This window comes from Cydia strobilella, chromosome 2, assembly GCF_947568885.1.
Source record: "Cydia strobilella chromosome 2, ilCydStro3.1, whole genome shotgun sequence".
Taxonomy (NCBI): domain Eukaryota; kingdom Metazoa; phylum Arthropoda; class Insecta; order Lepidoptera; family Tortricidae; genus Cydia; species Cydia strobilella.
In genome coordinates, this window is record NC_086042.1 from 1,447,898 (window position 1) to 1,465,891 (window position 17,994).

A 17,994-nucleotide genomic window follows, 5' to 3' on the forward strand; every position below is an offset into this window, starting at 1 on the left:
CTGACACCCAAAATTTGTATGAAAAGCTGGGGACACTTCAGAAAAAATAGTAATAACCATTTACTTTTTTCGAAAATCCATCAACTTTTGGATCATTTCTACTCAGAATCACGAGGACTCGATTTAAAAAGAAAAAAAAAATGTGTCCCCAAAAAACTTATACTTTTGTAACGCATTTTCACATACTATTTGTTAAAATTAGAGTTTTGAATGATTCACGGTTAGTTTCACTAGACTTATATTGACCGGGATATAGACCGTGATTACCTTTTGTATTATTTGTGAGCTCCCGATATTTCGACGCAGTTACATGCATCATGTTCACGGGTGACTGAAGATAGCGGGTGGGTGTCAAAGTTAAAAAACTGACACCCAAAATTTGTATGAAAAACTGGGGACACTTTTTTTTCTCTCATTCACTCGTACTCGTGATTCTGAGTTTAAATAACGCAAAAGTTAATGATTTTTCAAAAAAAAAAGTAAATAGTACAGTCAAGTGTAAAAATATGGGTGCACCAATCATCTCTCAAATACGTCCCGTAGCTCTTGTCAGCGAATTAAGAACTATGGGACATAATTTTGAGTAAGTTATCTACACCCATATTTTTACACTTGACCAAAGATAGATATAACTCCGTAATAGATGGATATAGTCTAAGGAAAAAACGTGCCTCGAAAATCAAGAAAATTTGATTCTCGTTCAGAGGGCGCTACTAGCTTTGGCCAACTGTCGTATAGACGGCGTTGACGGTTTCGTTTGTTATTTAACAATTTTAACGCATATCAGTGAAAGAACATGGGTCAAAATCATAAAAATAATTAATGCAAATAAAAAAAATCATTTATCCATATTTAAATACATTTTATCGTATTTTTATAAATATTTATTTTTAGTTTTAAAGTGTGTCGACAGATGGCATTGAATTTACAAAATTTACTATGACAGTACCGCTCTAGTATAAGTTAATCTATGACTTGACTGTACCATTTTTTCTGTAAACCCCCTTCTACAAGTCTCGGATCTCTGGCAAATTGAAAAGAACTCCAGTTTCGACTTAATTATACGAGTCTGAAAAACACAGTCGAGTCTAAAGCAGAGGATCAAAGTACTCTAGTCTAAACAAACACTATCCTACATCTTTGTAACATGATTTACATATTAGTTACAATTCATTTCTGCCCCAAAATGGGCGCGCAGATTTTTGGCAAGGGTTCATCCATTAATGGGGTTGGCCGGTCGAAATAATTAGCAGATGGCGCCAGCATAGCTTGCCCTGTCAATTATGGATGGTATAGAAAGGATGCCAATCTCTTATGGAAGAATCGTTGCAAAAGTGACCGCTTTCAGCTTTAAATAATAGTTCCAAATCTCTCCGGTGGCGCTAGTTAGGCTCTGGGACATGAGTATAACATGAACCAACAAATAACCCGACCAAATTACGTAGGTTGTTTTTGGTAGTATTTCGGTGTATGGTGGCGCCGCCTAATTACTGTTTTTTGATGGACACTTTTCATACATAGAGATTTGGCTCCTTTATATAGTCTTCATGCTGTCAATCCCTAGAATTGTGTCAAATTTTTGTTTTTTGAATGCCCTGGATGCCAGCCCTTTCAGCCAAATCTCATAGAAAAAGGGGCAAGCTATGATGGCGCCATCTCTGCAAACCTTTGACAGTTGCCAACCCCATTACATCAAAAATGTGACATGTTGTGACAAGGGGGAGGGGGGAGTCACAAACTTTGTTACGTCACTATAACTTATTTAAATTATTTTATTCGCTGTACAGTTAAATAAGTTTTTGGAAAGATAATCGTTTTTAATCGTTTTCTTTCCTAATCAGTTTTCGATTATAAAATTACTAATATCTCTTTTGTCAAAAATATTTTGATAAAATATTAATAATACTTCATTCGATTTGCCGATTTCATTGACAAAATGTGACGTCACACCAGGGGGGGAGGGGTTTGCCAAATGTGACAAGGAGGGGGGGAGGGGTCAAAAAACCTCAACGTGTGAAGTAATTAATGGACGAACCCGAAGGCCGTGTAGTACAGCTGCTATCGTGGCCCACAAATGACGAGTGTCTTTTCAAAGGCTTATACACTATGAAAACCATACAAAAAATAAGGCCTTTTGAAAACCCACCCCTCAAATGGTCTCGCCGGAAGATCAGAGCTGACTCTCGGGTCAGCAATTCAGCATTAACCTTTTGGACGCCAATGACGGATATATCGGCACCGCAGGTCCAACGCCAAAGACCACAGAGCAACAGAGACCTACGTGCATGTGAATAAAGTTCAATTTCAGTTTTGACACTTCGGTGACGTGGCGTCCGAGTGACAGCTTTTGTGTTTGACACGGCGTCGAAAAGTTTAAGCTGAGCTGAGGCGTGGCCATTTCGTGGTAAACTCTACATCTTAAAGGGCCCACTGACTATCAGTTCGCCGGACGATATCGGCCTGTCAGTTAGAACAAAAATTTGACAGTTCCGAACAACTGACAGGCCGATATCGTCCGGCGGACTGATAGTCTGGCCCTTTATGGCTTACATTTCTTGTGTACTACATATTTATACTTTTGTATGGACTAAGTTTACCACGAATAACCCACTTGCACCATTCCACTATGCCGGGGTTAACCGGTTAAACCTGGGATTACCATGGTTACCAGTATAATTTAACACCGGGTTAACGGTTTAACCGCTTAACCCCGGGTTAGTGGAATGGTGGAAGTGGCGCTAAATGATTGGTCTCAAATACACCTAAACTATAAGAACATTGCCTTACCTACTATGTTACTACTATTTAATAACAGAAAATTTGTAAATATCGAAAATAAAAAGTAAAATATGACCACATATATATTATTACTTAATTCAAAGTCAAAATGATCTCTTTTACGACTCGAAGTAAACATGAAAGCAGTTATAACCTCGTAAGGCCCACCATACAAAATTCTCCAATTTATATTTAAACCTTGTTGTATAGTAAATTGGGATGAATATTGTTTGTTTCAAAACGAAATGCCACTTTATTTTGGTTATGAAATGTTATTAGATTGAAACGGAGTGTAAATTTTAATGCACATTGGACCTTACCAGGATAAACAAATACAATTTTAAATTTAAGGGCATTTTCATTATAGGTAAACTTGCACAGTAAACTGCAGAGATAACTACTCTATTTGTTTCATCAAAAGGTTCAAATTAGATTGCAATGAATAAGTACATTTTAATGTACATTTAGACTCACGAGGATAATATTAGTATGGATTCTGTGCTTAAACAAACATTGTCTTGTTGTCATCGTGGCTTGTTCAGAGGTGAAAGTGTGTCGGTGTCACTATCGGTCCTCGGAGCGGCGCGGGCGCGGGCGCGGGGGGCGCGGGCTGCGCGAGCGCCGGCGGCGCGGCGACGGCGACCGCGACCGGCGGCTGCGAGAACAACTCAACTATTATGAATATTATACTTCACTTAACAGTTGTATAATATAATTGACTGTCATTTGACAAGGCGGCGTTATTATGCGTAAATTTAAAAATAATTAACGAATTTTAGCTTTTAGCTTAAAATATAGACGTGTAACTAATGTGTAACGAGTAAAAGTATAATAAAAGTAAAATAAAATAAAAATAAATTAAAATATAGTTACCGTGGACTGGGGCTGCGGTCCGACGCGGAGGAGCCCGACCGCCCTTTCTTCTGAGCTCCTGCGAATAAAGACCAACTTTTTGTAAAAAGGAAATCATTTTTGATACCTTTTATAAGACTGAAACCTACCCATCGATGATTATAGTGGAAGCCGCTCGACCACAATTTCAAAGAAAAACCGCAAATCGATGTACAGGTCAACAAAACAAAATTTTTGCCCCGCAGTTCCTAAAAAAAATTCCCTTACGGAGTGCTGAAACATTTTTTTTTGTATGAAAATATTTTTTTTTTTTTGAAACCTATCGTGTGTGGTATCATACGAAAGGGATTTTTGAGGCGATTCTAAAAATATACCACATCATAACATTTCAGCCATTTTTTTAACAAAAAGAATTTTCGAAACATACCAAGTTTGGGCTCCTCCAGATACGATATGGCTGATTTTTTTTTGTACAATATACCACAAATGATACGTGATATCCTCATATCCAACCCCAAGAAAGCAATTTTGAAAATAATATCATTAACATTTTTTTTTTTAATTTTTCAATTTTTTTTCAGAAGATGTAGATTATATATACTCGCTAATTTAGTTTTCTGGCAAATGTATGAACTCACACTAAACACTACCCAATGTGTAAACAGGCCCCGGTATGCAGGTGAGTTACACTTACCCCGCAGCCGCATTTACCCCTACATTGACTTCACGACAAAGTAAATCACTGTTCAGTCTAAAACATTACCTTGGGCTTTGGATTCTCGATCCTTCTGGCGCGATTTGATGAGTCGCACAATCTCCATCAGCTCTTTTCGAGCCTCGTCCCTCTCCTCGTCCTGTGTAAGACAGATACATTATTATTATACCACGTCGGTGGCAAACAAGTATACGGCCTGATGGTAAGCAGTCACCGTAGCCTATGGACGCCTGCAACACCAGAGCTATTACATGCGCGTTGCCGACCCTTCAAAAACCTGTACACTCCTTTTTTTGACGAACCCCATAGACCCTCGGGAAAACCTCGGCAGGGAGCTCATTCCACAGCCGAAGCGTCTGCGGGAGATTCCTCTTAAACCGCACAGTACGCGACCATTTAGGTGCTAAGGTGTGAGGATGAATGCCCTGCCGATGGCGAGCGGTGCGGTGATAGAAAGCGGCCGTTGTCATGTCAAACAATTAGCTCCATGCATGAATTTATTTTTATTTTTGGATTCATAAATTATATCGTTGGAACACCGGAAATGATAAAAATACTTTTGTAAACCTTAACATTATTTTATTAAAAAATATTTAAATTGCTGAAAATTTTTGAGCGGTTGAAACGCTCATAATTTTTGGCGCGAATTCGACAGAGCGTGATGACGTCACACGTTGGGCGGCCCAACTGACGTTTGCTACTAATGACACTAATCTGTCGAACGCGTGACGTCACGTGGCGTTTCGAGCGTTTCGCTGGCAAATTTTTGTACTTTTTATTTATAATTTTAAGTAATTAAATGGTAATTTACAAACGGAAATGCATTTGTAACATGATATAACGGTAACAAACATCCGAATAAAACATATTTCGTTCAAATATAAACTTCATGCATGAGGCTAATTCTTCAGAGTTGTACAAGCGCTAGAACACACACAAGGAGGCAAAGTCTCACCTTAGACTTAAAGGTTCAATACCGCTTGTGAGTTTGGGACTTTGGGTTCGTCGACGACGATACATTATTATTATTTCCAAACATTAAAATAAAAATCGTAAAATCTAAGACAACCATGTTATCTAAAAGATTACAGATCCGGTCTGGCGTAGTGGGTAGTGACCCTGCCTGTGAAGCCGATGGTCCTGGGTTCGAATCCCGGTAAAGGCATTTATTTGTGTGATGAGCACTGATATTAACCGAATATCCGGTGCATCTCTAGAAAATTGTTTGCAAAGGTGCTAATAGTATTGTCATAGAGTAACTTATACTATAGCGGTACTGTCATAGTAAATTTTGTAACCCCAGTAAATTCACTGCCATCTATCGACACACTTTAAAACTAAAAATGAAGATTTATAAAAATACGATAAAATGTATTTAAATATGGATAAATGATTTTTTTTTATTTGCATTAATTATTTTTATGATTTTTACCCATGTTCTTTCACTGATATGCGTTAAAATTGTTAAATAACAAACGAAACCGTCAACGCCATCTATACGACAGTAGGCCAAAGCTAGTAGCGCCCTCTGAACGAGAATCAAATTTTCTTGATTTTCGAGGCACGTTTTTTCCTTAGACTGTATCTATCTATTACGGAGTTATATCTATCTTTGGTATTGTTGACTGTACCTTCTTCTTATCATACTGAGGCGACTTGCCGCCCGAAGCAGAACGTCTAGCGCGTCGAGAAGTCGAGTTGCTTCTGAAACAATATTACATTATAACAACTATTTAACCCTTTCACTGCCAAAGAAATATCAAAGAGGATATAATAGGATAGAGCGGTACTGTCATAGTAAATTTTGTAGCCACAGTAAATTCACTGCCATCTATCGATACACGATTAAAACTAAAAATGAAGATGTATAAAATACCATAAAATGTATTTATATATACAATGAGGATATAATAAGATAGAGCGGTACTGTCATAGTAAATTTTGTAACCACTGTAAATTCACTGACATCTGTCGACATACTTTAAAACTAAAAATGAAGATTTATAAAAATACGTTAAAATGTATTTAAATATGGATAAATCATTTTTTTACTTGCATTAATTATTTTTATATGATTTTAACCCATGTTCTTTCACTGGTATGCGTTAAAATTATAGATAACAAACGAAACAGTCAACGCCCTCTATACGAGAGTTGGCCAAAACTAGTGGCGCCATCTGATCGAGAATCAAATTTTCGTGATTTTCGTGGCACGTTTTTTCCTTAGACTGTATCCATCTATTACGGAGTTATATCTATCTTTGATATATGGATTAATGATTTTTTTTATATGCATTAATTATTTTTATATGATTTTGACCCATGTTCTTTTACTGATATGCGTTAAAATGTTAAGAGCCCATCAACGTTCTTAGCGTCACTGCTAAATAATTGTGATTATTTAAATTTAACGATAGATATTTAAAAAAAAGGGGGCCGCTACGTACTGTATTTTGTATTTAAGTACCTTTTGAATACATCAAACTAGTTTTTATGTTGCTGGATTCGTCGATATATGAAACTAAAAACAAAAACGGCCGTTTTAACTTTGGACGCATAGTTTGACGAATCCAGGAACGTAAAAAACTATTATTGAACATTTGCTGAAACTGTTCTTATACATCATTTTGTATAATTTACCATCATAATTTATTGATGAATTTTTAAAAACTGCCCCTTCTCTTCATATATTACCGGTGACGCACGCTCGCGACCTCATTATTAAAAGGCAAGATGAGAAGACGTGCTAATAGAAACCAATACTTGTTATTTAGATATTACGTAACAAAACGTGTACAATTTTAACGACTAAATCTATCAATTGTACATTTTTGCACTAAAATCGTTACCGGGTTCTTAATTCTAGTGGTGTCCCTCACTCACCTCGACTTCGATCTGGATCGCTTCTTCCTCTCACTCCTATCTCTATCCCCTTCCCGCGTCCCGCTGCGCTCCGTGTCCCTCCTCACTCTCCTATCATTGGATCTGCTGCGTTTCCTATCTCTTTCCCTCTCAATGGACCGGCTGCGTTTCCTATCTCTTTCCCTCTCTATGGACCGGCTGCGTTTCCTATCTCTTTCCCTCCCATTGGACCTGCTGCTTTTCCTTTCACTTTCCCTCTCGGGGGACCTGCTGCGCTTTCTGTCCCTTTCGTTAGAACTACGTCTCCTATCTCTCCGATCGTTGGACTTGCTGCGCTTTCTATTCCTGTCTTCCTCGCTGCGTTCCGTATCCCTTCTCACTCTCTCATTGGATCTACTGCGTTTTCTATCTTTGTCAATCTTTCTGTCCTTATCACGGGATCCGCTGCGCCTACCGCTCTCACTATCTTTCCTCCTTCTATCATCTGATTTCTCTCTCTTTCTCTCACTGCGATCTCTAGTTATATCTCTCTCTTTAGAACGTGAGCGTCGCTCGATGCGCTCTTCCCTTTTGTCTTTGCGATCATTGCGATTTTCCCTGTCGTCTTTCTCGCTCCTGTGCCTGTCGCGCCTATTTTCCCTCTCTTTTGTTTTGTCTTGTTCCTTTTCCTTGAGTTCCCGTTCTATTTCTTTCTCTTGGTGCCGTTCGCGACGGGGTTCAGGTCGTTCTTCTTTTCTGTAGACAAATTAATTGCAAATTAGCGATATTTTCAGTCAATAAGGTAAAAACTAACAACAGGATACAATGGGGTTGGCCGGTCGAAATAATTAGCAGATGGCGTCAGCAGAGCTTGCCCGGACAATCCCTAGAATTGTGTCAAATTTTCGTTTTTTTTAATGCCCTGGATGCCAGCCCTTTAAGCCACCTCTCATAGAAAAAGGGGCAAGCTATGATGGCGCCATCTCTGCAAACCTTTGACAGTTGCCAACCCTATTGAATCCTGAATCTCCAAATTTGACCGCTAATAAAGATGGCTCTGTACGGCTCCGAACATTATGCGCGGTCACTGGGGTGGTCAAAATCAAAAGTTAATGTTTCACACAAATGATGTCTTATCTAGTGTTTTCCTTCGCCTAGTTGACAGTTAGATTGGTTTGAAGAAGAATCCATTTGTCATTGTAACATGTCATTGTGGCTATGATAATATTACCTGGGAGGATAATATTACCACGGCGGAGGATAAAATGGTGATGGTAATGATTACCTGGGAGGTTCCTTGGCCTTGTTAGCCTGGAAGGTGCTCCTCAGCATGGAGAAGGGGTCATACTCCCCGTCCGCCGGTTTCCTCTCCTCGTGGCCTTGGTTGTGCTTGGGTCGGAGGGGTTCCGCGACCACGGCGGAGGACAGGCGCGGGGCGGCCGCCACCACGGTGGAGGCGGGGCCGAGGCGGCGGCGAGGGTGGCGGGACTCCACTTCTCTGAGAAACATAACAATCAGTAACAAATGGAGAAACTTTGGTCTCTGATAGATGACTTAGAGCTCGTTCCCACTATGTCGGATGTCGGTCCGATTTTTAATCGGGTGTCGTAGCGGCGGAACATTTTATATAAAGCTGTTCACACACGAACGACAACGATTTTGTGTCGGATCCGACATAAATTATCGTGCGTTTTGTCAGCCCTCCGTCCGGAAAAAAATCGTGTCGGCGGCGCTGTTCACATGATGTCGGATGTCGGGCCGACCCCGCCCGCGCCGCACCCCCTGTGCCTCCCGCGCGTCAAATGAGAACCTCAGATGGCACCAGCTGCGGTCGTAGCCGACAGCCGACTAGTGTGAACACAGTCACCGACACCCGATTAAAAGTGGTCCCGACAGCCGACTAGTGTGAACAGAGGCGCCGACACCCGATTAAAAATCGTCCCGACAGCCGACTAGTGTGAACAGAGGCGCCGACACCCGATTAAAAGTAGGCGCCGACATCCGACATACTGGGAACGAGCTCTTAGTGTCAAGTATAGAAATTTTGTAATATTCCCATATAACGCGACGCGGCTTGCAGCGTGCGGCGTCGACCAGAAGCCCTTGGTCTTATTAGCTATAGTTTGACCAGGGACTTCAAACAGACAAACATAATCATATTGTCTATGTCTTACGCTAGTATTAGTACTTTGCACCCTTGTATAACAATAGTACATTATGATACAAGTGCGTTTCATACGACGTTTTTCAACACACTTGCGAGAAAAAAAAGAACCTTTCATATTAATCAAATTTTAATAGTTAAAACAGTAAGTATTGTGTGTTTCATCTCATCTGTCATACTCGTACTGCCGGCCGGCCCTCGCTCGCCCCGGCCGCGGGCGGCGCGGCGGGCGCGCGACGCGCCCTTGCCCGCCAGTCCGACCAATTAAAGAAGGCTCCCTTTCCTATTCCTATTAGCAATCAGTTAGCTTCTTAACTCAGTCGGATAATATAATGAAAAAGCACGAGTGGAATAATACACTGAAAGAGCACGCGTGTTTAATATCTAGGATTATGAGCCAAAAATCGGTGGAATAAAAACGTCGTTTTGAGCAAGTGTGTTGAAAATAACTATTATTATATCGTGTTATTATGCTGCATTATTATTATTTTTACGTGAAAGTAACATAGTGACATAAGTACATTTACGTTTAAAGAAACATCAAAAATGAAGCACGGGAGTTTCAGTTTTTCTTTTTGCTCGTTTAAAAGGTGTAGACGATATTTATTTTTGAAACTAAGTTTGTTTCGTGAGCCGACGGTGGAGGAATATTGTTCCAGCATTTACTTGCAAGAGGCAGCTCGTTATAACGCTGTTCGCCTTACTTTCTTTAGTTTATTTATGCTTGCCTGGAATATCAGTCTGTATAAGCAAGTTTAATAATAAAAAACCGGTCAAGTGCGAGTCGGACTCGCGCACGAAGGGTTCCGTACCATTACGCAAAAAACGACAAAAAAAACACGTTTGTTGTATGGGAGCCCCACTTAAATATTTATTTTATTCTGGCTTTAGTATTTGTTGTTATAGCGGCAACAGAAATACATCATCTGTGAAAATTTCAACTGTCTAGCTATCACGGTTCATGAGATACAGCCTGGTGACAGACGGACGGACAGCAAAGTCTTAGTAAATAGGCTCCCGTTTTTACCCTTTGGATACGGAACCCTAAAAAAAGTGATTAATTACCTCTGGTCGTGCTTAGGATCCACTCCGAGTGCCATAGCGAGCATGTCTGCGCGCGAGTCGGGCGCGGGGCGCGGGGAGCGGCGCCGGCGCGGGGCGTGAGTAGGTGCTTCTAATCATAGATAAAGAATAAAGATCATCACACTTAAACTATCGTGAGACATATTTCAAAATATTTATCAGTACGGTTTTTACTCAGTATTATTGCCCCGCGCCCCCCGCCCCCGCCCCATCAGCGCGTGCGCAACGAGCGACGAGGCGGGCGGCGCGGGCAGTGCACGACGTACATCCGCCGCGGACATTCGTGCCTGAGGATGGATTCCCAAAGAATCCGAAACATGTCGCCAAAAGCGACTAAAAATAATAGTGAGTAAAAACCGTACTGATAAATATTTTAATAAAGATCATTTATTTTCAGCTAAAGGTTACAAACATTCCAGGGGTCTAGGCAGTGCCTGTATCGCGGGGAACCAATTACAATTTAAATATCAGACTTTTTACAATTAAAACTATCATTTAGTAAGAAACTACTAACTACAAACTAATGCTTAATCTAGACACAATCTTGAAACTAAATTTTGTTAAATATGGCTTCTGTCTCGGCATAATTGTGTGAAATGGATAGAAAGATTTTTATTTGGTATTAATTGTCCGTTACATAATAATAATTAAATACAAAATGATAATAAATTATTCCAATTCACGTACAAATTAATGTCAACGAGTATAGCAATGTGGTAGTTATACGAAAATTGAGCAATATTTCTTCTCATTATAATAATGTCGCAACGATTTCTTACTACCAAGTCAGAAAAGGATCTATACATATTTTTGTTAAATCCATACAAATATTATAAATGCGAAAGTCTGTCTGTCTGTGTGTTACCTCTTCACGCTTAAACCGCTGAACCGATTTAATTGAAATTTGACGTAGGGATAGTTCGAGTCCCGGGGAAGGACATAGGATAGTTTTTATCCCGAAAATCATCCCTAAGGTGAAAAGCGGGGTGAAATCATGGTGGAATTGAAATAATAAATGAGTTGCCTAATATTTGTGTGCATATTATGCTCAAATTGAATGATTGCTATAAGACTTTCTCCAGGCGCTATTCTTACTCTAGCTGGGGTTACTAAGTCCACGCAGACGAAGTCGCGGGCAAAAGCTAGTACTAAAATAAATGAATTCTGAATTCTGGAGTTGCCGGCGTACATAGGCTACGGAGACTGCTTAACATCAGGCAGGCCGTATGCTTGTTTGCCACCGACGTAGTATATAAAAAAATACAAACCATCATGTTCTATGTCCTCTTCGAAGTCCAGGGCGTTATAGTCGATTCTCTCGTGACGTGGCCGTACTAAAATGAAAACTCTTTATTAATAGGAAATATTACGCGAAACTCTGCGTAGGGGGCGCCACTACCAATCTGAGAGACTATCGCGAAACAAGAAAATCGAAATTTCGTTATCTAACATCTCTGTCACTTGCATATTCGAGCGATAAAGAGGCAGATAGCGAAACTTCGGATTCGCGTTTCCCGGTAGGTCCTGTGAACAAACCGCCTTGATGCATCAATGTCATATTTTATTATCTCTGAAAACTTGTCAAAAACCTGTTAAAGGTACAGTATGTATAATACAGTTTCTCAATGGTTTACTAAAAAGGCTAGTGCTGCACTCTGGTGGCTGAACATTGCAGTAATAACAATAACCCATTGATAATGATAACAATTTGGATTCAATATTGTCGACAAAAAACTTTGATAAGTTTGCAGTATGCCTCATAAATACTAAAAAACTTGATAAACACTGTCAAAAAATAATTATTTATTATTAATCCTTCAAATTTTAAATATCGCGCCCTTAAGCGATATAAACACGCGGCAACTATAACCGCTCGGCTTTTCTAATAACTTGACAAATTATATAGAAACTAAGTTGCTGCAGTCTTTGAAAAGGCTTGGGAGCTTTAAAGGGGCCCACTGATTACCAGTCCGCCGGACGATATCGGCCTGACAATTGTTAGGAACTGTTACATTTTTGTTCTAACTGACAGGTTGATATCGTTTGGCGGACTGATAATCAGTGGGCCCCTAAAGTCTCGACGCAGTTTTTTTAAAGTCAAATTCACATTTTACTAACCAAGAGTAGTGTCGCATTCGCCCTCTTCTTTTTCTTCAAAAGGTCCCTCCGGAGTGCCGCCTGATACCGCGCCTGCCAAATAAAACAAAAATGAATATAGTTTGTTACGCTCTCGAGTATGTTTGTAGTCGGTCGGCTCGGCTTACTCTTCGTTTCCTGTTGTTCTCTATCTGTGCGCTCCTGTTCAGATCGCTACAAAAAACACGTCAAGTAAACGAGACTTACGCTCGCGAGTATGTTTGGGCTGGCTCGGCTTACTCTTCGCTTCCTGTTGTTCTCTATCTGCGCGTTCCTGTTCAGATCGCTACAACAAACACGTTAAGTAAACGAGACTTACGCTCGCGAGTATGTTTGGGCTGGCTCGGCTTACCCTTCGCTTCCTGTTGTTCTCTATCTGCGCGTTCCTGTTTAGATCGCTACAACAAACACGTCAAGTAAACGAGACTTACGCTCGCGAGTATGTTTGGGCTGGCTCGGCTTACCCTTCGCTTCCTGTTGTTCTCTATCTGCGCGTTCCTGTTCAGATCGCTACAACAAACACGTCAAGTAAACGAGACTTACGCTCGCGAGTATGTTTGGGCTGGCTCGGCTTACCCTTCGCTTCCTGTTGTTCTCTATCTGTGCGCTCCTGTTCAGATCGCTACAACAAACATGTCAAGTAAACGAGACTTACGCTCTCGAGTGTGTTTGGGGTCCGGTCGGCTCGGCTTACTCTTCGCTTCCTGTTGTTCTCTATCTGCGCGCTCCTGTTCAGATCGCTACAACAAACATGTCAAGTAAACGAGACTTACGCTCTCGAGTGTGTTTGGGGTCCGGTCGGCTCGGCTTACTCTTCGCTTCCTGTTGTTCTCTATCTGTGCGCTCCTGTTCAGATCGCTACAACAAACATGTCAAGTAAACGAGACTTACGCTCTCGAGTGTGTTTGGGGTCCGGTCGGCTCGGCTTACTCTTCGCTTCCTGTTGTTTTCTATCTGCGCGTTCCTGTTCAGATCGCTACAACAAACACGTCAAGTAAACGAGACTTACGCTCGCGAGTGTGTTTGGGGTCCGGTCGGCTCGGCTTACTCTTCGCTTCCTGTTGTTCTCTATCTGCGCGCTCCTGTTCAGATCGCTACAACAAACATGTCAAGTAAACGAGACTTACGCTCGCGAGTGTGTTTGGGGTCCGGTCGGCTCGGCTTACTCTTCGCTTCCTGTTGTTCTCTATCTGCGCGCTCCTGTTCAGATCGCTACAACAAACACGTCAAGTAAACGAGACTTACGCTCGCGAGTATGTTTGGGCTGGCTCGGCTTACCCTTCGCTTCCTGTTGTTCTCTATCTGCGCGCTCCTGTTCAGATCGCTACAACAAACATGTCAAGTAAACGAGACTTACGCTCGCGAGTGTGTTTGGGGTCCGGTCGGCTCGGCTTACTCTTCGCTTCCTGTTGTTCTCTATCTGCGCGCTCCTGTTCAGATCGCTACAACAAACATGTCAAGTAAACGAGACTTACGCTCGCGAGTGTGTTTGGGGTCCGGTCGGCTCGGCTTACTCTTCGCTTCCTGTTGTTCTCTATCTGCGCGTTCCTGTTCCGATCGCTACAACAAACACAACGACTATGTAAAACAATACACTTATCATCGTTATAAATCCTTATAACGTCTTTTAATAACTTATTAATCTTATTATCCTTATAATGCTTTTTGGTATTAACACAGAATAACTAATAGTACTAAGTCCGACTTTTGTGCAATATATTTTCTTTTATGCAATAACAATAAAACAATTAAATGATAATCGTAAAAAAGTGGAGATATTTGTATGGTGTTCCAAAATTTTAACTGTTAGAAGTATGTTTAAATTGACCTGCTACATTTTATTACACTGGTACTCAACTATGAACCTTGTCATAACCAAATAAGGCGTAATTTACCTCAAACTCGGATAATTTGATGATGCGTCTCTGCGCCTGACGCCAGTGAGGCGGGGTCGCCGAGCGGGAGCGAGAGCGGGAGCGGGACGGCGTGCGGTAGCGCTGCGGGAATAATTAAAAATTTAAAAAAAAATTGGGGACACCTTACACGTTACAGATCGACCTAGCCCCAAACTAAGCATAGATTGTATTTGACTATACAATCTATGCTTAGTTTGGGGCTGCTGTTATTTATCGTTTTTATAGTAATAATGATTTATTAAATGCATAAATAAATACAGAGAACACATATATGTAACATTTTACTTCCTTCCGACATCCGATATCAATCATCGGACAATGTGAAAACGCTCTTAGGCTAATCGTTGTTGTACATAGCAATTGGCACCAAGGTGCAAGAAGTCGGATACGTCATTACCAAACTTAAATGGAGCTGGGCGGGACATGTTGCCAGACAGAGTGATGGCAGGTGGGCCAAAATGTTAACGGAATGGTGGCCGCTTTCAGACGAAAGGAGTGCCTGGCGTCCGTTGGCTCGTTAGGTGGAAGATATTCGGAAGACTGCGGGTCACTTCTGGATGAGATTGGCTCAGGACCGGGATAAGTGGCGTACTCGAAGAGAGGCCTATGCTCAGCAGTGGGCGATAAAAGGCTGATATGTGCCATTTTCAACCATAAGGGTACTTATTGTCGCTTGTCAGTAAGGCGCTATTTCCATATAGCTTCAATTAGAAATCAACCTTATCGACAAGCGACAATGTGGTACCTTTTGGTTGAAAACGTCACATATGATGGTGATGACATAGCAATTGGATACTTACGAAAACGCCTCGTCCCTTGATGATCCGACCACTGCGAGTGTAGGTGTTGTGACGATCCCTTTCACGGTAACGCATCCTAAAGATAAAAGCAAGTTAACCCTATTTATTAGAAGTATTAGAACAAATAAAATTATTTTTAGAAAATATTTTAATTTGTATTATTTTGAGTAGAAACACTACTATATAAATTATAAACTGAAATAAATGTCATATACTAAGAAAAAGTGACCAAGATCTCCAGTGCCCAAGGCTGGAATAAAGTCAGCGTCACAGGGCGGACACGCTATACATCAAAAAAACTGGCCAAGTGCGAGTCGGACTCGCCCACCGAGAGTTCCGTACTTTTCAGTATTTGTTGTTATAGCGGCAACAGAAATACAATCATCTGTGAAAATTTCAACTGTCTAGCTATCACGGTTCATGATCATAGTGTTGTGTTCCTGCCGGTGAGTAAGGTTAATGCCAGAGCTCAACGAGGGAGAGGAGTGTTAGGATCGGCAACGCGCATGTGACTCCTCTGGAGTTGCAGGCGTACATAGGCTGCGGAGACTGCTTAACATCAGGCGGGCCGTATGCTTGTTTGCCACCGAATAGTATAAAATAAAAAAATACAGCCTGGTTACAGACAGACAAGACGGACAGCGGAGTCTTAGTAATAGGGTCCCGTTTTTACCCTTTCGGTACGGAACCTTAAAAATTACTTGCGTTTAAAGACTCGAATAACAATATTCTTACCCCCGAAGTTACACAAAGTTTTTCATCACACTTGCGAAGAAAACACTAAATTTTAAACGAAATCATTCTTACATTGAAATGTTTTGGCAGTTTAGGCATCGGAGGCACAGACCCATCGGCATTCAGCCACAATTAAAAAATGTGTAAAAATATTTGAAACGGCTTTTAAATTTATCAAATTAAATATTTTAAAGCATAAACAAAAAATAAATAATTTGTAAACGTCAGTATTTTCAAAGTAAAACTCATTTATACCTACTTGGTTCGTATGAATTAGTGACGTAGTAAAAAAAGAGCTATAACTCACGAGTGAGTCTATAACTCACCCGGGAATAGGGTTTGCAATCCGAATATTCGGATATGAATAATATTCGAATAATCGCCAATAATAATATCCGAAAATATTCGAATAATACAACTCAAAATATTCGAATAAACGGATATTTTAGATAACACAGAAATAACGTTTTTGACTATGTTTTCATACAAAGACGTCACCCCAACTAATTTTAAATGATTACTATAACAGCTAAACTTGCATGTACATAGACTTTACGCAAATAAATAATCTGAATCTGAATCTAACATATTACTGCTATCTTTAAAACCGTACTTAATAAGGAGGGTTTATAATTATCTGGATTCACTGGTGCCTAGTTGGAAATACATCTAGTGCCTCACCTCGTGTTAATTCGTCTACTCGTACATTCAGTCTTTATCAATCCAGTAGCAATGAAATGCTAACAATGAAAGCAATACTTACTTACTCTACTGGATCAGTGACCCAAAAAGGATATTGGCCTAATAAATAAATTGGATATATATATTGGCCTCTGAAACAAGAGAACGCCATTCTGTCCTATTCTGCGCCACTGCCACTACTATGATCCTATAGCCATGGCCTCCAGATCGCTTCTGGTGGTTGATCCTGAGACCAATCTCTCCTTCCTACTCTATGATCCTAAACCATGGCCTCCAGGTCGCTTTTGTTTTGAGCTTATAGCCCCAAGTCATCAGCAAAATCCAATGATCTTATGTTTGCCGTTCAACTCTACACTCCCATCACACATAAACATTTTTCGGACGATGTATTCGAGTGCCAAGTTGATCAGCATTGGCGAAAGAGCGGCTCCTTGTTTCAGACCAGTGACTAGTTCAAATTCGGCTGTTGTTCTCCACAAGCTTTTTACGCTCATCCTGCTTACTTGGTGGCAACAATTATCAGTTTTAACAAGTTGTCTGGCACTTTGAAGCACTGCAAAATTAGAAAGTGTCTCTCTGACATAATTATGCTTAGGCAAAATCAACAAATAGAAATATGGATGTTTTGTGCCTACTTCCATTTCCTTTTTATCACCTATTTCAACAGTTATAATCCACAGTGCTGCGGTTCTAACACTTAAACTAATCATCACCAACAACGAAATGAAAAATTGCATTTGGGATATTTTTACTCTGCATGAGTCTCCGCCTGATAATGCGATCTCAAAGCATCCCATAAAGTGTCTCTGAAACTAGCATCTCACCATTTTATGAGAGTTCTAGTAGCACCCTTAATTTAATAGTTATATAGCCCTAGGTGGTATTTTCCATAGTTCTGCTGATTTACGCAAAAAAAAAACGCATTATGGCACTGTACCATCTTCGCCGTTATCAACTCCATGCTTATTTTAGCGCTAGATTTACGAATTATATTACTTGGAATAAATATTTTGGTTTCAATCCGAAATTATCCGAAATATTCGAATATTGTATTATTCGAATTATCCGAATAGGAAAATCGGACGGATATTGCAAACCCTACCCGGGAACAATATAGGCCTTTGTCCTGTGAAATAAGATCTTTTTCGAGCAAGTGTGATGTAAAAATTTATATTTTTATGAAATAAAGAATTTTGTATTTGTTACGTTGACCCAATATGTGTACCCGGCATTATAGCTTAAGGATGAATATGATAAGTATGACAATTTTAT

General features: G+C 40.4%; 1 protein-coding gene across 1 annotated transcript in view; it reads right to left on the reverse strand.

Moving 5' to 3' along the window:
- Positions 1 to 2,537: 2,537 nt before the first annotated feature.
- LOC134755387 (peptidyl-prolyl cis-trans isomerase G) overlaps positions 2,538 to 17,994 on the reverse strand; it is a 38,399-nt gene continuing 22,942 nt past the window's right edge. The window contains exons 8-19 of the mRNA XM_063691941.1: positions 15,286 to 15,361; positions 14,465 to 14,566; positions 14,045 to 14,129; positions 12,552 to 12,611; positions 11,702 to 11,767; positions 10,416 to 10,524; positions 8,472 to 8,684; positions 7,229 to 7,942; positions 5,977 to 6,049; positions 4,394 to 4,484; positions 3,652 to 3,709; positions 2,538 to 3,433 (exon numbers count right to left, since the gene is read on the reverse strand). Coding sequence (XP_063548011.1) covers positions 3,343 to 3,433; positions 3,652 to 3,709; positions 4,394 to 4,484; positions 5,977 to 6,049; positions 7,229 to 7,942; positions 8,472 to 8,684; positions 10,416 to 10,524; positions 11,702 to 11,767; positions 12,552 to 12,611; positions 14,045 to 14,129; positions 14,465 to 14,566; positions 15,286 to 15,361 — 1,738 coding nt within the window. The 3' untranslated portion in view covers positions 2,538 to 3,342. The remainder of the gene's footprint in view (positions 3,434 to 3,651; positions 3,710 to 4,393; positions 4,485 to 5,976; positions 6,050 to 7,228; positions 7,943 to 8,471; positions 8,685 to 10,415; positions 10,525 to 11,701; positions 11,768 to 12,551; positions 12,612 to 14,044; positions 14,130 to 14,464; positions 14,567 to 15,285; positions 15,362 to 17,994) is intronic.